Source organism: Protopterus annectens, chromosome 11.part0 (assembly GCF_019279795.1).
Source record: "Protopterus annectens isolate FY-2018-M chromosome 11.part0, PAN1.0, whole genome shotgun sequence".
Classification (NCBI taxonomy): Eukaryota; Metazoa; Chordata; order Ceratodontiformes; family Protopteridae; genus Protopterus; species Protopterus annectens.
In genome coordinates, this window is record NC_056745.1 from 980,785,068 (window position 1) to 980,809,753 (window position 24,686).

The 24,686-nt window shown below is 39.5% G+C and overlaps 1 protein-coding gene across 1 annotated transcript in view; it reads left to right on the forward strand.

Annotated features, from left to right (window-relative positions):
- SFMBT2 (Scm like with four mbt domains 2) overlaps window positions 1-24,686 on the forward strand; it is a 2,938,510-nt gene that overhangs the window by 2,301,058 nt on the left and 612,766 nt on the right. Inside the window, 1 exon segment of the mRNA XM_044088354.1 lies at window positions 21,856-21,995. Coding sequence (XP_043944289.1) covers window positions 21,856-21,995 — 140 coding nt within the window.

Sequence of the window (24,686 nt, forward strand, 5' to 3'; positions counted from 1 at the left end):
GCAAACAGAACACATGCATAAATGGAACAACAGTAAGCATTTTAACAGCATGCAAGTTAAATTTACGGCAACGGGCCACCAGTAATGATATTTGAACAAGGTAGGTTAATATGCAACCAATTAAATCTATAAACAATAGTAGAACACATGTCCCAACAATAGGTTTTGAGAACAACATACCCATAGTATATGTATAATAATTATTGATGCAGATGAGGGGTGGGGGGAGAGAAAAAAGTTCATTAACAACTGTATAGACTTCTCTTTTTCACAACAGTACTGCTCAATACTCTGCAGGTCTGCCCGCACTTTACATCTACCTATGGCCTGTAGCTTCTGTAGCACATACTGTACATGTTAAACTGAAAACCTGAAATGGTATGGGACAAACTGTGACAACTCTGGTTACATGACTAGATGGGACTCATACATGTCAGGGTTACATATCCGACAAAGAAGGGGTACCCTGCACTGATGTTTTGTGAGTGTGCTACTGGCATACTTCACTTGGACTCCTATCTGTGTCCAAGATTATTGCTAGCAGTAACCACTAGCCATGACAGCGCGACACTTGAAAGAAATGTATCGGAAAGAGTGCATGGTGTATGTACCTATCCTGCAGTCATTTGCAGGCATGGGGTTGGACAGTGGAACAGTTGTTGTATTACTATTCCCTTCATACAGGCACTACAATACATTTCTTTACCTGTAAGACCTGTGGAGAAAATGTCTATTAACACTACCTGACTGTTCCTACAAATATTCAAGATTTCTTGAGTGTATATATGCACACATCTCAGTACCACTCCCTGGATTCAAACAGTGTCTGGGTGTGCAAAACTGAACAAGAAAGTTATTTCTCATCACACTGAGCTACTGGGGAACTGCTGTCCCTTGTTTGCTAATACCCTGTTAATTAGCCAGTCTGACCTTGTAATCCTGAGATTCATGTGTAACAGATAGTGTACTGTTCATTAATCGTTTGAAATAATACAATCTGGAAAGCAAAGGTTAACATACGACAGTGCTGCAGGGGACACACTATAATACATTACACATTACTATTCAGGGTTCAGATCTTAGTGCAGAACATATTTCATTTATATCTTTTTTATAGCTCCACAAACTACAATTTTGCTTAACAACTGGTTCTCAGAACAACCTCAGTTAATGTGTACTGTGAAAGCCATATTTGCTGTGAAGAAGCTGTACACATTCTATTTCTAGAACAGCATACCAGAGTAAACACAACAGTTTCTGGTACAAAGTCTTTATTTTACTTATATGACACAGTGCTTTACTACTGCATATCCTGTAGATCAATATTAGTCTGGCAAACTTTTATTTATTTGTTAGACACATAACACACTACACCTACTGGCAGTAAACAATTTACTCCTCCTTATTTATTTCACTATATACTGCAAGGTAGATCTGTACTCACCAGCCTGTCAGTGCAGTAGTGTCAGTCTGTCAGCATGGGCCTCGACATTGCTAGCCCTCTCCGCTGCATCTGTAGGGGGAAAAAACAAACATTATGCATACCTGTCTATCACATACTCTACTAGAATTTGGTACAGCTATTGATGAGATACTTACAACTACTGGAGCATTCCCTGCTCAAGCATCTTGGATCCACTAGGCCAAGAGCTCCCCCTTCGTATGCTTTAGGTCAGCATAATGATGCCGTACCTGCTACCAGTTTTTGGGATTCCAGTGGCACTGGTGAGGTCGTGTGCCAGACGGTCCCAGACCTCCGCTTTGTACTGAGAGACCTGGTACTTCCCTTGCAGCATTCTGTCATCATGGTGTTCTACGAGGAGTCCAGCCATGACCCTGGACTCCAGAATGCCCCAGTGCCGCACTCGAAAGCACGCTCCCTCTCCAGTGTCAGATATGGTTCCTGCACAGAGCAAACTACAACAGGTTCTGGCTGTATTCCCTCTTATGCGGTTTAAATAAGGCCATATTCCTACCCTTTGCTGTCATTGGACCATTTTGAAAATGCTAAGCTTAGCTAAGTGGTGCACAAGTCTGCTACGCTGAGTTGAGCATTGCTTAAAGGGGTAAGTGCTGAGCACTGCTTAACAGTGTGCAAATCCACTTAGCTGAGCTGACTGCTGCTTAAAATTTATGTCTAAGCAATGCTTAAACCGGCTGAGCAGAGTTCAGCACTGCTAAGTTTAATTTTAAAAACAATATCAGAACTGTAAATTACTTAATCATTACTGACATATTAAGTGTATATGATTTACTTTACATGACGTCCCCCTATGTGCTTTCATTACATTACCTTGGGGTGTGACTGTACTGTATGGGGCACTTGTGTATATATGGGTGATTTCACATGTTATATGCACTGACACTTCCATTTTGAACCAGTTACGTTACTCTGGTTAACAAATATCAATTACTACATAATTTAACTTAAAAAAATAATTTTAACAGTGCTTTTCCATGTAAAAATAAAGGGCCTGTCTTGGTACTGGAATCGTGAATTGCTGCATTTAAAGCCAGGACTCTAATCACTATGCTATCTCTCCATTAAGGATTTTAGCTATACATTTGTATTTAGCTCCTATGAGATGTTTAAGCAATGCTGAGCAGAGGGTTGTAACTCGCAAACCCGCTCAGCTACACTTAAACTTTAATTAGAATGGGCAAAATATCAATAAAACCAATTTAATTACATGTATCAATAGTACTTGTAAGTCATATTTGGTAACGCACTACCTGTCATTCTGTCAACTGTAGAAGTCTGTATGGGCAATATCAAGATTGAAGTCACTACATAATGGCATACATTTGAGTTTCAGACTTCTAATCCTTCCCTACATGTCATGTTAATACAAACCCTGTTTCTCTATCAACTTTCTAAGTTTGTAAGGGTCCCTGTTTGTTCCCCCATCATTTCAGGCTTTGTCCAGTTTTATGCTCTTAGAGGTTGAGAGGTATGCCCCCCTTCATTTTAGTCTTTGTTCAGATTTTTGCTCTGAGAAGTTGGGAGGTATGCCCCCCATCATTTTAGACTTTATTCAGATTTTCGGCTTTAAGAGGTTCAGTCGTGTGGTCAGAGTGCCATACGGCACTTTCGCAATACAAGGGGTGTATGACAGTACCTGTCACACACCCCCTGCATTGCTTCCCATTTCAATTCCTTCTTTCATTGTCCGCAGACACTGAAAGCAGTTAGAAAGTGCCGTACAGCACTTTGGCAATGCAGGGAGTGTGTGACAGTATCTGTCACACACACCCTCCATTGCTTCCTATTTAAATTCCTGCTTTCAGTGTCCACAGACACTGAAAGCAGTTAGAAAGTGCCGTACTGCACTTTGACAATGCAGGGAGTGTGTGACAGTATCTGTCACACACACACTCCATTGCTTCCTATTTAAATTCCTGCTTTCAGTGTCCACGGACACTGAAAGCAGTTAGAAAGTGCCGTACTGCACTTTGACAATGCAGGGAGTGTGTGACAGTATCCTTCACACACACCCTCCATTGCTTCCTATTTAAATTCCTGCTTTCAGTGTTCACGGACACTGAAAGCAGTTAGAAAGTGCCGTACGGCACTTTCAGAGTTCAGGGGGCATGTTGGATGTGTGAGCACTACTGAAACACGCCCCCTGCACTCCTTCAATGTTCGTGTCTGCAAAGCCATTCTCATTAGCGCACCTTTATTAATAAGTAAGGAGTGCTGCTGTTAAGGCTGTGCAGACGCAGACACCATTCACTCCGTGTAAGAATAACACTATTCCTACATGGAGTTTATTAAATCCCAGGGATAACATTACTGTTACTTTCCAAAGCACATCTATTTACAAAGCTTTCTGTTCTGTTTGTGTCTCTTTAGCATACTACATGTGTTTTCATTATTTAATGCCAAACAGATGCAGTTAACTTCCTAGATACGACTGTATTGCATTGTTTGTTGTAATGAAATGTTTGACTTTCTTTTGTTTAGTATGTCATTAGGGACAGTTGTATTATGTAATATGAGAAGTAAGTGAACAAAAATATTGAAGTACTGTGCTTTGAATGTAAAGTTGAACCATATATTTTGTATTAATATGTTTTATTATTCCCGTTGAAGCCATTCCGTTACTTAACTGTGGCTTACTTGAAATTTTTCACATAGAGTTTTCAGAATCAATTAACCGTTTTGCACTGTAATCAGTTTAATGGTAAACTCACTGTGTTTATTCTGAAAGAATTTAATTTGGTTGGGGACTTTTGTTTCTTGCATGGCAGATTGCAGTTAAGTCCTAGTTTATGCCTCTTACCATAGTGTATCTATTGTTACTTTTGTTTTAACAGGTCACAGTCAATAGTACCTGTTGAGAATATACCACAGCAGGAACCATGTTCTATTTCTACAACAGATTTTGGTAAGAAGATTGCATTATATTTGAAATTATGTAATTTCATCATTACAAATGTGGCTGGCCACATCTACACAGCTTATACTTTATAGTCTAGGGAGGCCCACATATAGACTTTTTGGCTGCCCAAGCTGAGTTCAAATGTGCATTAACTGTCAGCCTCTGAGGGTGCCTGTTGCTGTTAAGGACATGGTGAAGTTGCAGCTTTCATAATGTAGGCAGACTCAGTGAAAATTTTAACTAGATTGCTGCTAGCAATGTTGAAAAGCCTCTGAGTCTAACTTGTAGGTGAGAAAGTGAATAAGAAAGGGTTCAGCTGAAAACTTTTACTCCTGTCAGTTTTTTCTAGGAGATTCCATTTTTCTGATTTCTTAACCAAGTTGACATAATAATTACAGTTTGAAGGACAGCTTTCTGTTCAATTTTCTCTTACCTTTTATCCATGGACATCGTAGTATGTATCTTTTTAGGCTGTTGAAAACATCCATAGATGCATTACCACTAACTTACCTAAAGAAAATGGACTCATACATAGTCAAGATAAGTGATTACACTTCTTTCAGGCTCATGCTTGTGAGTAATTACCCACTCACTGGAACCACTCAAAACGTACAGTGGATATAAAAAGTGTACACACCCACCCCTGTTAAAATTTCAGGTTTTTGTGATATAAGAAAATGAGACCACAGTAAATCATTTCAGACCTTTTCCCACTTTTAATGTGACCTATAACCTGTACAGTTCAACTGAAAAACAAATCTGTTAGGGAAAAATATAAAAAAAATAAAAAATGTACAATAAGCTGGTTGCATAAGTGTGCACACCCTTAAACTAATACTTTGTTGAAACACCTTTTGATTTAATTACAACATTCAGTCTTCTTAGGTAGGAGTCTATCAGCATGGCACATCTTAACTTGGCAATATTTGCCCACTGTTCCTTCCAAAAGCGGTCCAAATCTGTCAGATTGCTAGGGCATCTCTTGTGCACAGCCCTCTTCAGGTCACTCCACAGATTTTCTGTTGGATTTAGGTCTGGGCTCTGGCTGGGCCATTCCAAAACTTTAATTTTCTTCTGGTGAAGCCATTCTTTTGTTGATTTAGATGTATGCTTGGGGTCATTGTCATGCTGAGAGGTGAAATTCCTCTTCATCTTCAGCTTTCTAGCAGACACCTGAAGGTTTTGGGCCAAAAGTGACTATTTGGAACTGTTCATAATTCCCTCCACCTTGACTAAAGCCCCAGTTCCAGCTGAAGAAAAGCAATCCCAAAGCATGATACTGCCACCACCATGCTTCACTGTGGGGATGGTGTTCTTTTGGTGATGCGAAGTATTGTTTTTGCACCAAACATACCTTTTGGAATTGTGGGCAAAATGTTCAACCCTGGTCTCATCAGACCATAACACATTTTCCCACATGCTTTTGGGAGACTTGATGTATTGTTTTGCAAATTTTAGCCAGGCCTGGATGTTTTTCTGTTTAAGAAAAGGCTTCTTTCTTGCAACCCTACCCCATAGCCCAGACATGTGGAGAAATACGGGAGATTGTTGTCACATTTGGTACACAGCCAGTACTTGTCAGAAATTCCTGCAGCTCCTTCAGTGTTGCTGTAGGTCTCTTGGCAGCCTCCCTGACCAGTTTTCATCTTGTCTTTTCATCAATTTTGGAGGGATGTCCAGTTCTTTGCAGCGTCACTGTTGTCCCATATTTTCTCCACTTTTTGATGGCTTTCTTCACTGTGTTTTATGGTATGTCCAGTGCTGTGGAAAATTTTTTGACCCCTTCTCCTAACTGACACCTTTCAGCAATGAGATCCCTTTGATGCTTTGTAAGCTTTCTATGAACCATGGCTTTTCCTGTAGCAGGCAACTGAGTAAATGTCAGGAAAATCCTACTAAGACAGCTGAACTTTATTTGGGGTTAATCAGAGTCTCTTTAATTGATGGCAGGTGTGTACCCAAGAAGACTGAACACTGTAATTAAATCAAAAGGTGCTTCAACAAAATATTATTTTAAGGGTGTGCACACTTATGCAGGCAGCTTATTTTAAGTTTTTTTATTTTTTTATATTTTTCCTCCTAACAGATTTGTTTGTCATTTGAATTGTACAGGTTATATGTCACATTAAAGGTGGGAAGGGTTTTGAAATTATTTATTGTGATCTCATTTTTTTATATCACAAAAACCTGGCCTTTTAACATAGGTTCATAGGTTCATACTAGGCTATCTGCCCTAGGGCATTTATAAGCCTAGCCAGAGTGTGTTTGGCTTTCACCACCCATTTTAAATTAATTTTGCTATGCCCTTTTTCGAGGTTAGTATACTGTGCCTCTGTCTAACTGTGACACAGAAGTGATACCCGGGGTAAACCTACGATCTCCCATCCACTCATCAAGATTCCTCTTGAAGAGAGTCAGTGAGGGACTCTGCCTAACCTGGACTGGGATTTTATTCCAGAGTGAAGGGAGCCTCTGGGTTATGAATCTGTCCCTCTAGCATGTCCTATTTATTTCAGTGCTGAGGTTCAAGTCTCTCGAGCACGTAGCTCGATGGGATTTGGATTTTCTGAGGTGCAGCATGTCCATTAATTCCGGGTTGGACATGGCTTTATAAGTCAGGCACAGATCGCCTCTGAGCAGGCGGTATGCCACTGAGTAGAGCTGGAGTTTCTTTAACCGGGCAGCATATGGCATCTGTTTGAGCCCTTTGATCCTCTTGGTGAGGTACTTTTGGGGTCTTTCCAGTTGCTGCAGGTGTCTGGTAAGGTATATCCCAAAAGGGGAATTGTACTCAATTATGGGCCTGATGAGGGATGAGTAAAGAGGCACGATGACCTCCCCTGATCGATGTGAATCCCTTCATGATTAGGTGGGCTATATAAAATGTTTTTCTAACCACTTTGGCCACGTGGTTGTCAAATGAGAGATTGCTATCAACTTGGGTTCCCAGGTCCCTAATAACTTCTTCTGCACTTAATGGATTACCACCTATGTGGTAATTTGTGGGCACTTTGTTTTTGCCAAAGGGGATGACTATATACTTTTTGGCGTTTAGCTTGAGGCCATGGCTCTGGCACCAGTTGTCTGTTTCTATGAGGCCCTTTTGGAGGATGCTTGTGTCGACTGGAGAGTCGATTATGGTGCCCAGTTTGCAGTCATCTGCATATTGAGGTATAGTCAATATGGATTTGGTAACTATATTGCAAGGGTTATCAGCTGACCAAAATGATCTTCAGCTGTTTGGTATCCATACAGATAATACTAATACCAGTATAAGTGAAGTTAGGGATCCCAATGATCTATGTAAGAGCCTTTTTTCCAAACTGACTACAAGCATGACTAATTTACACAGTTCAGTTTGGCATCTCAAACTATTTAACGCTTACACTGTTAAAAATATAACTACTAGAGATCTCAGAATTAGGGTGCAACCTTATGCCAACAACCCTGATGATATGTTAAATAAGGAGTGGGCACAAGCACAGCATGATGGAACCATGTCCTTTGTTAGGATATTGTCCTCTTTTTATGAACGCTCAATCCAGACAAATATAACAGAAACCCAACAGATTTGTGAAGAAATTAAGGTGTATGATGGTCAGACCCAGTATCAGGAATGTCTTCACAAACTATGTAAAGATTTACTTGTGATGGAAAAAAAACTTTAGAAACAAAAAATTACATAAGTTTCAAAGAGATTTGAGGGACTATGAGCAAGGTAAACCTTTTGGATTTAGGAAAAATGTTACTTTTTCAGATTGGGAACATAGCAGGGCTAGGCCAAAGAGAAAGAGACCTAGATTGATATTAAAGAAATCCAAAACTGACTATAGCAGTACCTCAGGGGAGGAGTCCTCTGTAACTGACATGGAACAAATGCTTGCTCTGGGGTCCCCAGCTTATAAGAAACAGAAAAATGTTGCAGCCCCTTTAGATTTAGGACACACGGGGGTGGGAGAAAACATCACAAATGTAGAAAATCTGGAAACATTGCTGCAAATGATGATTCCCAAATAATTGAACAGTCAAATGTATTGAATATTTCTTCTGTAGTACTATCTGAAACCGCAATTAAACTCCTTAACAAGGGATTAACATATGTTCCTGGCTTTTATGTTCATGAGGATAGCGTGGTTAAAGATGTTGTGTCATTTTGTCGGCTGTTAAATTTAAAACAGTTTTTTGGTCAACAGGAGAACTCTCAATCATCTATTGATTTCAGATTTAAAAAATCTGTTTTTCAGCCCCCGATGGATAAACATGTTGCAGTATTTCAAAAATCTGTTCTCAAAGATCTACATTTTCATGGTTGTGAAACTCGTATGTTGGGTCACAACTTGTCATTGGCTGAACAAATAGCTCTTCACGAACTGAGGAATAACCACAACATAGTTATTATTCCAGCCGACAAGGGAGGAGCAATCGTTGTTATGGACATGGACTATTATTTATCAGAGGCATACAGACAACTTAAGAATGGCAAACATTATATGCCAATGCCTGTTGATCCGACTGACCGTTTTAAGAAGGAAATTGATTCCTTCTTGGAACTGGCTGTTGAGGAAGGGATTATTAGTATATCAGTTTCACAACATCTTAAAGTGGAAGATCCTCAGAGACAGATACTCTATTTGCTACCAAAAATTCATAAAAACCTGCAGAAACCACCTGGTAGGCCAACAGTATCTGGTATGGGCTCACTTACGGAACCCTTGTCAGAATTTCTTACTAAGTACTTACAGCCACTTCTGAAAATGGTTAGGTCTAGGATCAAAGACACAACTGAATTCTTCAGAATTCTAAGTGATACGCAATTGGAACCAGGATGGATAATGTGTACATTGGATGTTACGGCCCTATATACAAACATTCCACATTGGGCTGGGCTTGAAACTCTTGAACACTGGCTCCAAAAAGCATACGTTTATCCTCCTGGTTTCACTACATTGTTAGTCTGTATGGCAGAACATGTCCTTACAAAAAACATCTTTTATTTTCAGAAGGAAAGTTTTTGGCAGGTGCGAAGTACGGCTATGGGGCCATCTTTTGTCCCCATTTATGCGGATCTCTTTATGGGATACTTGGAGGAATTCCTTATATATAATGACCTTCATAACATTTTTTTGGGTGAGATGGATATTTGGCGGCGATACCTGGATGACTGTTGGTTAGTTTGGCGGGCAGATACAGAATATGTTTTGGAGTTTATTCAACACCTCAACGATAACAAGTGGGGTATTGAATTTACACTCAATATGCACAGTCAACAAATTAATTTTCTAGATGTTGAGATATGTAGAAATACAGATAATACACTGTCGACCCAGGTATTCTGAAAATATCCACAATACAACAGTCTTCTTGAAGCTATGAACTTACATCCTGATCACATCATTAGGAATACTCCCAAGTCCCAATTCCTTCGTATTAAAAGGATTTGCTCCTCCCAGAATGACTATGAACATCATAAAAATGATTTAATACACAGGTTTAAAGTGAGATGCTACAAACCTGGACATATTATAACAGCCAGCAACTGGGCCACGGGGCAGGATGGGAAAGAATTATTGAAATATCATAAAAAAACATTACCATTAGAAAATGTTCTCAGATTTACAACTACATATGGTAGGAACATTCACGCCATTAGAAATGCAGTTAAAAATTGGAACATTCTCATGGCAAATGAGGAACTATCTAATCTCCTTCCAGATGAATGTAAGTTCTCATATCACAGAGGTAGAACATTAGGATTTCACCTTAACCATTATAAATCCAGGACAGAACGGGACTCTACGCAGGATCAACTATCACAGGAGAGAAATTGATTGGATCATTCTCCTGTGGGCATTGCTGTTTTTGTAAACACATTTTAAATCTAAGGAATTTACCAGTAAAAATACCAAATTTGTATACAGGATCAAACATTTTGCAAATTGCAGCACAGACTGGGTGGTCTATTTAGCTACCTGTTCTTGCTCTTCATTTTATGTTGGGCAAACTTCCAGGCCATTTAGAATCAGGATGTCAGAGCATTTAGGCGACATCAGGAATAAACGCATGACCAATGCACTTTACAGACATGTATGCACTCACAAATCAGTGGTATTCCACTTTTGTATCATTGATAAAATGTGGGGTGACAGAGCTCAAAAATTGGGTTGGCACAGTTTATTAAATGAAAAAGAAAAAATGTGGATAGTTAAGTTGGGGGCTCTGTTTTTCCCGGGTCTTAATGACCATCTGTAACATTTCAAAATGCATTTCCCAAAAAAATTCTTTCATGATTTTTTCTCATGATTTATAGGGATGCATATTATTATTTCTTTACTGTGCCTTTAAATGCTTTATTGATTGATAATTAATGCTGGATATATAAATGCATGACTTTCCTAGTTATATGGTAATCACTGATGAAGGCAAATGTGCTGAAACCAGTCTGATTTTTTACATTCAGAATAAACCGAGTCATCATTCTTGGTGCTGGCCTCTATTTTTGACTTTGTACTTCTGAAGATTTAGAATGAATCCCCCAAAATCATTGTGGTAAGTCCCTTTTGGTCTGTGTAATAGTGTTTCTTCCTTCTTTTGTAAATGGCCAGGGGCAATTACCCCACACTTCCTCCCAAAGCAGGTCTACTCACACAATATCAGGGGTGTTTATACACGCCTAATCCCAGTCAACTTCATCTGGCTGCCTGAGTGATAGGGTCTTAGTTCCCTTGCACACCTGTTCACTGAGGATGTGCAGCAAGTACTAATGGAGGCATAAATGCCTGGCACTAGAAAATTACATTTTAGCAAATGGAAAAGGTTTCCTGGTTGGCACCAGCAACATAATCAGCACCCATTCAGGGCTAGCTGTTCTCTATTTTTACAATATTTGGGTGATGCCTTTCTTACACCTCAATCATGGTTCATTTATCAGCCATTTCAGCATGTTTGCCCATAGATCCTTCTCTGCAGTGCATTCTGTTGTCAAATGTTTTTGAAAGGGGTTTTACGTAGATGCCTCCAAGAAAATTGTTGGCCCCTCCTTGGGGTATTAAGTTTGTGTTGGAGAAGGTAACCCTCGCACCATTTGAACCAGCTAATCTGTTTTGAGTTTCTTAACATGGAAAACTTTTTTGTTGATTGCTCTGACCTTTGTAAGAAGACTATCTGAATTACAAGCTCTTATGTGGAGTCAACCTGGTCTTATTTTCCACAGATAGGGTTTGTTTGAGAACTAATCATTATTTTATGCTTCAAGTAGTATCCAAGTTTACTTTAAGCCAAACTATCCATCTCCCTGTTTCTTTCCTGAACCTAAAAACGAATGAAAAAGGATACTGCATAGCTTGGATGTCCACAGACGACTCAGATACTATCTTGACAGAACTAAATCTTTCCAATTTTCAGATCAATTGTTCGTTTCTCTTGAAGGTGAGAAAAAGGGACAATCTGTGTCAAAACAGACTATTTCCAAATTGTCGAAGACTATTTACCTTTTGTCATACTTTCAACAACAAAACTATTCCAGGCAGTGTCAAGGCCCACTCTACCAGAACCTTGACGTCATCTATCATTTTTAGGAAAAAATGGAATTCTAGAAGTATTCTAAATACAGCAACTCTGTCATTTATTCATAAATTACAAGGCATTATAAGCTTGATTCCTTCTCTGGGTCTAGATCAGACTTTTCTAGGATGATTCTCCAGGGGCTCCTGGACCCCTCCCATTTCACCGTGGAAGTGTAGCAAAATAAGGTAATCTACCCATATAGCTTAGGCTACTGCAGCAGTGATCACTATGATGAACATAGTACACCTGTATAAGTAAACTTACCCTAACAGTAGATGTTCATATAATCACTGCTGCAGTAGCTTCTCCCTCCCTCTTTCCATATCCATTGTTTCTTAGTGTGCTGTTTATTCCATGTGAATACTTATGCTTTTTTCTTCTTTTTCTTTGTAGCATTGTCCTTTCAGGGCTCCACTTCCTTCTGTCTGTTGGCAAGAAAGCTCTTCAGAGCTTGGCATCCAAATCTGTCTTTTTGTCAACTCAGCTTAAGCTGACCGATGGATTGTATGAGTGAGTGGTGCCCTGAAGCTTTGGAAACTGATTGGCTGTTGTTTCCTTGGCAGGATACAACCCATATAGATAAAGGTTGCTGTAGCAATGCTCATTCAAATATCTACTTTTATGGTAAGTTTACTTACACAACTGTACCTTCCTCAGTCTTTTAAGTTTTTATTTTATAACCCCAGGTCAGACCCAGCATTGATTTCCCTGGTCAGCCCAGCTGCTGCTAAACATCCGGTTAATGGGACTTATGTCAGATGATCAAGTTTTCTGAAACTCGATTGAGTTTCCAAAAACTTGAACATCAAAAAAAAAAAATCCACAAAAATCTACCTTTTTTACTTCTGTGCCACCTACACCCCCTGCAAATTACATATACCAACTCCAAGATTGCACTACAGTGAAGAAAGGGTAAATATCCTGATCCTTGCTGTACCGTAATCTCCATTCGAAAGTTTTGAGTTTTCAAAAACTGGATCATATGGTCCTGACCATATGAATTTTTAGTGAAAACTCGATCAGCTGAGAGGGACCAGTTAATGCTAGTCTCTCCTCTTATGACAAGGATGGGAAAGTCTTAGAAACATTTAGGAAAATTTGTATTAGTCTTCAACATGTATTTTAGAATTCTCAGTTGTCAAACTTAAATTGAGAATATAAGAAACATTATGGTAACTTTTCCTTCATCTAAGGAAGAATGTTCTTTGTGTAGTCTTATTGCTTCTATGTCTCAAGTGAATACACATTGTAGGATATGTGCTTATTATTCATCTGATGCTAATCCCCTAGCTGCTGCTACTGGAACTGTTCTCAGGAAGTTTGCTTTGTTGCATAGTCAAAATCTTCCTGATGATAAAGATGACATTTTAGTTTCTCTCTTAGACAGGGGGGGGGATAGTCTTTTGCCAATCTGCTGTAGAGATCCTAAAATGTGTGATGAGACAGGGAAGCTGATGCAGGGAATTTCACAGATCTTTCAGCATTCCTTCTCCAAATTTGCCAAGGGTTTTAATGCAACCTTTCCAACATTTTACAAAAATTAAAAACCTCTGCAACATTTTTCAAAAATTAAAATAAGCATGCACATCAAGCTGCAGGTAAACAAAGAGCAATAGTAAGGAGGAACCCCCCCCCCCCCAAAAATAAAGGACTTTCTGAAAAGTTTGAATGACAATTTTCAGAGTTCCCTCCCCACTTCTCACCCTGGCAAGCCTTTAATTCTTGACAAAAATCTGAACCTCCATTTCTCAATTTGGAAACAGTATCAGATAAATTGGTTTTAATAGTGACTCATCACAGATAGAGATGGCAGTGGGAATCTTTCCCTCCTTTTCAGTGGATTCCTCCTCATCCAACAGATCAACCTTCTGTTTTCCCTCCTGTCATTCAGCATCTACTTACTCAGTAGGTGATAGAAGCTGTTCCTCCTTTTCAGATAGGAGAAAGCTTTTGTTCAAGAATGTTTCTCATACTAAAGAAAGAAGCTTAATGGAGACCAATTTTGGATCTTTCTTTTTTAAACTAATTTGTGTCAGTCCAAAGTTCAAAAATGTTATCTCTTCATGACCTGTTAACTCTCGTTCCCCATTTAAGTTTTTGGTGACCCTAGATTTAAGAAATGCTTATCATCACATTCACATAGTAGCAGATTTGAAATGCTCCTTAAGATTTTCTGTGTCTGGTTCACATGTTCAGTTGTCTGCACTACCTTAGTATGATCTACTGCTCCAAAGGTGTTTAAATGGTGTCCAGCTCCAGTGATAGCCTACTGCAGACTACAAGGTGTTTGCATTTTTCCTTATTTAGATATTTTGCTTGACTTTGCAGAGTCTTTTTCAACATGTCAAAGATCTCTAATTTAGGTGAGAGATCTTTTGCACAAAACTGGGATTTCAGGAGAACATCCAAAAGTCTTTGGCTAACTAAATTCTCAGATGACTGCAAACTAGGAGCCATTATCGAAACTCCTAACGATGAGGGCATCCTACAAAAGGGCCTCACTGAGACAGATGCCCGGTGTCAAAGCCATGATCTCAAGCTCAATGCCAAAAAGTGCATTGTCATCCCCTTTGGTAAAAACTCTGTACCCATGAACTACCACATAAGTGGTAGTCTACTTAACACCGAAAGTGTAATAATAGACCCTGGGACACAGGTGGACAGTAGTCTCTCCTTTGATAATCACATCGCCACAGTGGTCAGAGAATCCTTCTACGTGGCACACCTCATCACAAAAGGTTTCTCATCCAGAAAAAAGAGGTCATTGTTCCCCTCTACCCATCACTCATTAGACCCATTATAGAGTACAACGCCCCTTTTGGTATGTACCTCACAAGACATCTACAACAACTGGAAAGGCTGCAAAAATACCTCACAGAGGATTACTGGCCTCAAACAGATGCCTTACACAGACCGACTCAAAAAACTCCAGCTTTACTCCGTTGCATATCGTCTACTCGGAGGCAATCTCTGCCTAACATACAAAGCTATGTCAAACCCAGAGCTGTTGGACATGCTACACTTAAAGAAATCCCAATCCCTCCGAGCTACATGCTCTAGGGAACTAAACCTTGTCATCACAATAAATAAAACATGCTGGAGGGATAGATTCCTGTCCCAGAGACTTCCATACTCTGCAACAGACTACCTATGTCAAACAGAGCTCCTCATTAGCACTCTTCAAGAAAAATCTTGATGATTGGATGGGTAATAGGAAATTCACCCCAGGGATCACTTCTGTGGTTCTGCTTGACAGGGGCACAGGAAAATAATTTTCTTGGGTGGCGAAAGCCAGGGTACCTTTTTGGCTAGGCTTATATAGGCTCTAGGGCCAATAGCCTAGTACCTACCTATGAACCTAAGTCTTGATTTACTTCTTCTCACAGGATTATTTTTCCTGGGGTATTTCCTGGATGCATTAGTTCAAAAAGCTTTTCTTCCACAATAAAAAGTAGATCTATAGATCTATTCCTGACTTTTCTTCCCAAACAAAAGTCTCAGCAAGGGAATTTCTAATGATACTAGGATTGATGGCATATATGATTCTCATGACTACCGTAAGAAGACTACCCATGAGAAAAATTAGTGGTACATAAAATTGGTATGGTCCCAGCATCAACATCTCCTGACATTCTAGTTGACTGGCTTGGAGTTTGTGAGAAGGGAATGTCTTTAGTGGTGAGACCCAATTTTCTCTGAATTCAGGTCTCCCATTTCCCTTCCAGATTCTCCACAGTCTCTAACAACAGACACCTTAAACTTAGCTTGAGGATTAGTGTATTTGTGCATAAAATTGCAGGGTCTTCAGAACATAAATGACAGACCAAAACACACAAATGTAAAAGAGATGTCAGTCTTAAATGCTGTCACTTCTCTCAATCATCTGTGGTACCCATGGCCATTACATGTGATTACAGAAAACACCACCGTAATGTGGCACATAAATTAACAAATAGGAGGCCCAGATCTTATCCTCTGTGTATACTAGCCATGGTAACCAATAGCTTTCCATCTCAGACTCACTCTACAGGCATATTGCATCCTGTCAGAGCAAGACTTTTTTGGTAGACAATCTGAGTAGGAGCAGGACAAATTCTCATGAGTGTAAACTGAATCTGGGGGGGGTCTTTCAATAATTGCTCAGTCTGTGGTGAATAGGGTCTGTATTATAAGAACGAACGCTTAAAATGTCGAGCACCAGTTTGTCGACACATTTTAAGCAAACGCTCTTATAAGTGAAAGCTCTAAAGATCTAAAACGTTAAGTTTGAAATGTCATAGTTGGCCAACACACGCAAATGTAGCAGTGACGTAAAGATGTGTACATTATGAATTATGCATGTTTACCTTAATTTTAGTGTAATCTCAGACTTGGTATATATAATTAGCAGGGGGTGTGGGGGGAGCAGTTAGAGAAAAAATAGTGCATGTGTGTTAAATGGTTTGTGTTTCGGGAAAGTGCCATTTTGGTCAAGTGTAATTTTGGAGATTTACTGTTGGCAGTTGGTATGGTTACTTCATTTACTTTACATACGGGTAGGATTGTAGCATATATTTAGGGTGTTCGTTACAAGTGAAATTTAATGTGTTTGCAGTTCATGTTCAATGCGGCAGTGAGTGATTGCTGTTGGACAACTAAAATATTTAAAGTATGTAGGTTTCAACTTTTTCAGTTTTCACTTATAAAAGCATTTGCTTAAAACATATCGACAAAGATGTGTTCGACATTTTAAGCATTCGTTCTTATAATATAGACCTGGTGAATATCTGTGATAGACCTTTTTACCTCCAGTCGCAACAATCATTTGACAAACTTTTGCTCAGGAACTTCATGCAAAAAGGCCTGGAAAACAGATGTTTTTTCTTTTCCTTGGACAGGAATCTTCCTGCATGCTTTTCCACCCTTTACACTAATGTCCAGAATAATTCTGAAGATTCAGAAGGACTCTCCAAAGGTCATCATGATGACTCCTTGCTGGTCCAGGCAGCAGTGGTTCTCCTTCTTCTGGAAATGGCCAAGGGAGATTAACATAAACTTCTTCGCAAACTGAACCTACTTACGGAAGATGGGGAGTTTGATACATCCCAGTTCAAAACAACTGCAACAAATTACCTGGATGATAAAATCTTAATACCTTTTAGGCAGCAGTTTTTGAGGATGTGCAGCGGGTATTAAAGGAGGCAATAAAACCTTTTACTAGGATGCTAATACAAATGGAAAGGATTTTCTAGTTGGCACTGAGGCAAGAACCAGGACCTCTTTTAAGGTATTGTTTCTCTAGTTCTGCAATATTTCTGTGAGTTATTGTCCTGGCCTTTCCTACTCCTCCATCAAAGTATACTTGGCCATTTCAGCATGTTTGCCCATGGATTCCCCTCTTTCATTGCAATCACATGTGAAATTGTTTTTAAAAGGGATGTTGCTTACCAAGCCTCCTAGGAAACAGGTGAGTTTTCCTTGGGAATCTTAACTTTGTCTTGGAAAAAATTAACTTTTGCTCCATTTGAACCCAGCTCCTCAGGCTAATTTGAGGTTCATAACATGGAAAACAATTTTGCTGATTGTCCTGACTTGTGCAAAAAGAGCATTTGAGTTGCAAGCTCTTGTGGTGTTTCATCTTTATCTCATTTTCTACAAAGGCAGAGCTTCTTTAAGAACTTACCCTTCATTTATATACAAACTGGCATCCTTGTTTACTTTGAGACAAGCTCTCCATCTCCCTGTCTTCTTTTCAGTACATAAAAATGAAGGAGAAATGATCCTTCATCCGTGTTCACAGACAACTCAGATATTATCTTGACACAACTGAATATTTCAGGAGCTCTGATAAGTTATTTGTTTCTTGTGAAGGAAAGATGAAAGGACAGCCTATGTCAAAGCAGGCTATATCCAAATGGTTGTCTCATGTCATTACATTTTGTTATACCAACCACCACAAGGCAATTTTAGGCAGGGTCAAAGCTGACTCTACCAAGGCATTGGCTTCATCTGTGTTTTTTGGATTCTAGAATTTTTCTAGAAGTGTCATCTTGATCCTGTGTACATACATTTATGAAGCACTATGAACTAGATTCATTCTCCAGTTCTAGGACAGGCTGTGAAAGCACCATTCATTGTCCATTGGCTCCTAGACCCTTATCCTTCATCCTTCTGCCTTCTTCCTTTCAGTTTGTTGTAGTAATCTACCCATATAGCTAAGCCTACAGTAGCAGTGATCAAGTGATGAACATAGTACTATAACACACGTTGACCCAATATGGTGTCAGGTTTAACCTGAAGGGTGGTTCAGGGTAGCCAGAGACACAGGCAGCTTTACAACCTGTTGTTAAAACAATCAGTGAACAATACCAATCAATACATGTAAAACTGAAATATAAGTGGGATGCAAGCATGGAAAAGGTGGAGAGCTGTTTGAGAAGAATTTAACAAATATACTGTGACAAAAGTCCACAGCAGGTGCTGATATCTACAGCAGAATCACCTCTCATTAAGTTGAAAGTGATTATTTGCAGTAGAAGTAATGACTTGTGAGCTGGAATTCATAGACATGCACTGAGTGGCCAAGCAAGGCTTGTGAGCCTTAACATAAGTATAGTGCTTAGTGTCAATACACTGCCGTGTAAAGTAAATATAAATAAACAAATGGTAACAGTCAGCACAGCCGAGCAGTAGCTGTGCTCTGGTGTCAGAATAAGAGCAATGTTAAAAAGGCAGAAGCCAGCTAAAGCAGATCAAATTAAGCAGTGAGTAATAGAATAAGGAATAAGCTATGTGATAGGTGATGCTAATTTCACAACACTTGGACTTACCAGGTAATGAGAGCTAGATCATGGTGAAACAAGCTGTCAACAAGCACTCGACAGTAGGAACTTAGAGCACATTTCAATCACCTGTTTTCAGATGTCCTGTCACCTGGACACTTTAATGGCTCTACGACAGGGTAGAAAAGGGGGAGTGTAGGACAAGTCGGAAGTTGTAAACTATAGCAAGTGGAGATGCCCACAGAAAGGAAACATAAAGGAAAAGTAGGTGGAGGGAAAAGTAGGGAACATTTTTGTATGGGGATTGATACCTCTTCTTCATATATTTATAGATAAAAGATGATGGGGTGGCTGATAGGGAAGTGGTGAGGAGGTGGGAAAGGGTGGTCACTGGACATAGGAAAACAAAACAATATAGAGAAACAAGGGTAGATGTGCATATACTAGGAGAAAGGAGCAAAGGCTGGTCAGAAACAGTGAGTGAAAAAATGGTGACTGAAAGGAGTGGACAATGCACAATGGTGGGCAATGGCACAGTAGGAGTTGGGGTACACCTGGCTGGGGATAAGATAGTGTACAAGGATGAAGGACTTCTTACCAAAACTGAGACATAATGGTCAAAGGAGAGCCCTTGTCTATGTAGGTAGCAGGTCTTTAACAACAGAATATGTTCAGAGGGAGTAAGGTATTTGTCAAGGGTAAATCTGCTGCACCTCTTGCCATTTAGAGCAAGCCCATGACTGACACAACAGGCATTAGTCTGATCCATTCTTTGTTGGAGAATATGGGTATTGTGAGGGAACTGACAACTATAGTTAATTTGCAGTTGTCCCCAGGCTTGATTAGTGAGAGACCTTGGATGCCCAGTTTCACCTTTTTCTTACTAAACTCGTGTCACTTTGTGCATGAACACTTTGTATCACTGGGTCTCTCTCTCTGTCTCATCCCCTTAATGGAAGCAGTAGTTTTATTGTCCCACTGAGGAACATTCAACAAGGAGAAGGGATACTGGGGAAAAGACATTATACCATAAGGTTGCTGGGTCACTTGACTGAGCTTTTTAGAGACAGCATACAGTGCATTTCTGCCTATGCTCCCAAAAGTTTTTCCTGAACATGGATGAGTGGTGACATGATTATACTGTGGCGTTTCTTGTATGACTTTCTTAATGCATTGTGTTTGACTGCTGTTTCCCAAGGGAAAAAGATAGTGACTACAGCTGTGTGACTCAGCCCCATCCATCCATCTGACCTTCTGCTTTTCCACTAATTAAATCCTTTTCCAGGTCTGAGTTCCTGTTGTGAAGCAGACAGATATGCAGTTTGAGGGTCAGAGGCCTGGCGCCTAAAATCACTAGTTTTGATCCTACTAAAGAAATACATCCATTTTGCCAGCTTTTGGAGTCTAGAGACAAAATTACTGTGATATTAATGTATAACATTGGAAAAACAGACTCATTGCTAGCAGCTAAGTCAAGGCAAGCAAACAGTGGGAATGCTTGATAAATCAAAATTGTCTATTGCAAATAACTTTTTGTAGGTATTTTTTATAAGCTTCAGTTCTGTATTGCCCATAATTTCTTGTCTAGTGGTATACACAATATAATCACTGACTCATACAAAATTGGAAGTGTTTTAGTGAAGTGCAAACATTTAGTGTACAAGAGTAGCAATTTTCATATGAACAGTGCAGGAAGTCCTTGATGTATATATATATGAAGGGAAGGCACTCCAGAATTTAATACTAGAGACATGGGATGCCATATCCTGTAATTTTGCTGTTTCCCCCCCAAGGTATACATGAATAATTGTTGTCAGCTGTTATTAAACTAAATCCCTGTGGAAAACAGGGATTAAGATGTTCTTGTTCTCTGAGTTTTTCAGATAATATATTGTACCAACTGCTCCTTCTAATGCCACTGCAAGTTATTACTATATACTTTTCCAATTTCTCCCATATTTTGTTATTTTCTAATTTGTAATTTTGTAACTTCTATCATTGTATTTGTATTTTGTATTTTTTTATATTATCCTGGAGCTTTTCTCCCCAGGACTCCATTGAAAACGAGCTCTTCGTGGCCCAATGGACCATCCTGGCAAACAAATTGCAATGAAATAAATAAATAAATAAAATGTGCTTCCTTCACCTGTCATGTAGCACAGCTGAGAGCTGAAATTTTATTTTATTGGAAATAGTATCCAGTAAAGGGTTAAAAGAATGCAGACATTTTTATGATGAAGAAGCCAAAGGCTTTGACTTATCTGTCTGGAACAGATTATCAGTGTTTGGCTCCATGGAGTTAAGGAATCAAGTCAATGTCAGACACAGGAGAAACAAGCTGGAATGAGATGGGAGTGAGCATCCGAGGTTGTCTTGCCCATCCCATGGGTAGAAGCTTCATTTAAGTCATATTGCTGGAAAGCTCCCTAGATATATGTTCAGTACTGTGTTCCAGTGCACATAGAATTGGGAGTATGAGCCCAGCTACAGAGTACATGCATTCCAACTAAGTATCATAGGTGTACAGAAGTGTGCACCTCCAACAGCTGTTGGTTGGTAAAGAGGAGAGAGTTATCAAAAAATCTCATAGCCTCCCATAGGATGAAGCCCTCTGTCCCTGGCTTTAACTCTGTTCCTTCTGGTAATTGGTTTCTGGTGTCTTCCAGTGCTGTAGGTGGAGAGGAACAAATGGGCCAGCTTGGAATATGGCTTGATGGGTTTGTTGGGTATGTATGTGGAGACTGTTTTGGATCACAAGTCTGAAAGAATGTTATAACAAAAAGTTGAACACTGGTGTAAATGCTCTGTTATATAAACCAAACAAGAGATTTTCTCAGGTGTTTTCCAAGCCAAGTCACATAAAAGTGCATGACATATGCATATTTCTTGTATAACAAATCTAACAACAAGTCCTGTTTAAGACATAGTTCTGCTCTGCATTATATAAAGTAAAAGTGCTTGGCACCAGTGATACCAGTTTGACATTAAAGTACATTTCTTTATGCTGTTTGAACACTAAGCTGTACAGGTGGTTAGAATTACTAATGGTATACGCTTGGAAAATTAAGTATTTTAGTTGGCCAGAGTTACTTATGGCATATGCTTGGAAACCTTAATAGTGAGTGATGTACTCTTATCTTTTATTTTAGGAACAGCAAATGGGAAATACTGTTGCCCACAAATCTTTATCAATCATCGATGCTTCTCAGGTCCTTATTTAAACAAAGGGAGACTCTCAGAGCTACCACAGTCTGTTGGACCAGGCAAATGTGTACTGGTCCTTAAAGAGGTAAAATTAATTGTGTATGTGTGTGCCCTTTCCTGACATTGCAGCATCTTTGTTACATATTACCAGCGTGAGTTTTAGTGCCACTCAGAAAAAAAATGTTGCTGTACCACAAGGAAACAAATCATCTCAGAACCCATTTATCAGCAGAGTGATGAGACGGTCTGCATTTTATATATTTATGGGTGTAAATGACTGTGCTGTAATTCTGTATCACTTGGTGTCAGAACCCTGAAACAGTAAGTTGTTCTTAGCACTTCAGTTTTATACAGCCAGAGATTAAACCTGCATCATAAAATGGAAAATTCTTCTGAGAATCATATGAGCATTCATGTTGTGGCTTGGGTTATTTACTGCTATAATGGTCAGCAACATGATTATTTTCATTAATGTGTTTGGTTTCTTTGACTATGTAGTTAATAGCTTTATTTATAGAACTTCAATGTAATCTGTTAAAGTGTAGTGGCCAAATTTAGTCCTGTATGATTATTTCTTTTTATTCTGGAATATGCACTGTTCTTCCTTTCTTGACTATAATATGTCATTGTAACTTTTTAGCACAGCAAACTGTATTTTTCTTTTTTCTTTTTTTTTTGTCAGCTTTCTCTTGGTTTGTAGCTGCTAAGAGGGAACAAAGTAAATGGCGTAGGTCAATATGGTCAAATGCATGCAGACGTGTAAATACCTTGAATTTTTTGTCGTATTTATCTAAACATGTCTGTACACACTTGGCCACACTGACCTATAGCCTTTTTTTGACTGCTTTCTCTTGGTTTGTAGCTAGCTGCTAAGAGACGGAACAAAATAAAGGCCGTAGGTGGGTGTAGTCAAATGCGTATTGACGTGTGTAGCTAAGACAAACACCTTAAATATTTTGTCTTGTCTGTTATTAGCAAATTAGAGCACAGCTGACACATACTGGGCTTGGGATAGTTTCATAACTTCAACATAGCCTTGTAAGCTTTGTTACTACAAAGTGGGAAATGTTTTCTGAATATGCAGGTGTGACAGTGGGAGCACTTTACATAATCAAATTACTGAAAGCTCGAATTGCATATGGTCGAGACCATATGCTCGAGCTTTCAGTAACTTGAATGTATAAAGTAACACTTCACTTACCTTAAAACATTACTTGCACACAGAGGCAAGGATCCTTGTACCCTCTGTGTGTAAGTAAAGTTTTCATTTTTTTTGCGATGTTGACAGGAAACGGGAAATCTCCTGTTTTGCGCTTACGCATACAGTGCGAAATGGGAGATTTCCCTTTTCCCCACTGTAGCGCAATCTCGGAGTTGGTATATTTAAGTAGGGGGGGTGTTGGGGGCACATCCCCACATGAGTGCAGGGGCAAAGCCCCTGCATATATTTATAGATAAAAAGATGATGGGGTGGCTGATATAGGAAGTGGTGAGGAGGTGGGAAAGGGTGGTCACTGGACATAGGAAAACAAAACAATATAGAAACAAGGGTAGATGTGCATATACTAGGAGAAAGGAGCAAAGGCTGGTCAGAAACAGTGAGTGAAAAAATGGTGACTGAAAGGAGTGGACAATGCACAATGGTGGGCAATGGCACAGTAGGAGTTGGGGTACACCTGGCTGGGGATAAGATAGTGTGTACAAGGATGAAGGACTTCTTACCAAAACTGAGACATAATGGTCCAAAGGGAGAGCCCTTGTCTATGTACAGGTAGCAGGTCAGCTAACAACCAGAGAATATGTCCAGAGGGAGTAAGGTATTTGTCAAGGGTAAATCTGCTGCACCTCTTGCCATTTAGAGCAAGCCCATGACTGACACAACAGGCATTAGTCTGATCCATTCTTTGTTGGAGAATATGGGTATTGTGAGGGAACTGACAACTATAGTTAATTTGCAGTTGTCCCCAGGCTTGATTAGTGAGAGACCTTGGATGCTTTAGTTTCCACCTTTTCTTACTAAACTTCGTGTCACTTTGTGCATGAACACTTTTGTATCACTGGGTCTCTCTCTCTGTCTCATCCCTTAATGGGAAGCTTAGTAGTTTTATTGTCCCACTGAGGAACATTCAACAAGGAGAAGGGATACTGGGAAAAGACGCATTATACCATAAAAGGTTGCTGGGTCACTTGACTGAGCTTTTTAGAGACAGCATACAGTGCATTTCTGCCTATGCTCCCAAAGTTTTTCCTGAACATGGATGAGTGGTGACATGATTATGCACTGTGGCGTTTCTTGTATGACTTTCTTAATGCATTGTGTGTTTGACTGCTGTTTCCCCAAGGGAAAAAGATAGTGACTACAGCTGTGTGACTCAGCCCCATCCATCCATCCTGACCCTTCTGCTTTTCCACTAATTAGAAATCCTTTTTCCAGGATCTGAGAGTTCCTGTTGTAGAAGCATGAGGCAGATATGCAGTTTGAGGAGTCAGAGGCCTGGCGCCTAAAATCACTAGTTTTGATCCTACTAAAGAAATACATCCATTTTGCCAGCTTTTTGGAGTCTAGAGACAAAATTACTGTGATATTAATGTATAACATTGGAAAAACAGACTCATTGCTAGCAGCTAAGTTCCAAGGCAAGCAAACAGTGGGAATGCTTGATAAATCAAAATTGTCTATTACCAAATAACTTTTTGTAGGTATTTTTTATAAGCTTCAGTTCTGTATTGCCCATAATAATTTCTTGTCTAGTGGTATACACAATATAATCACTGA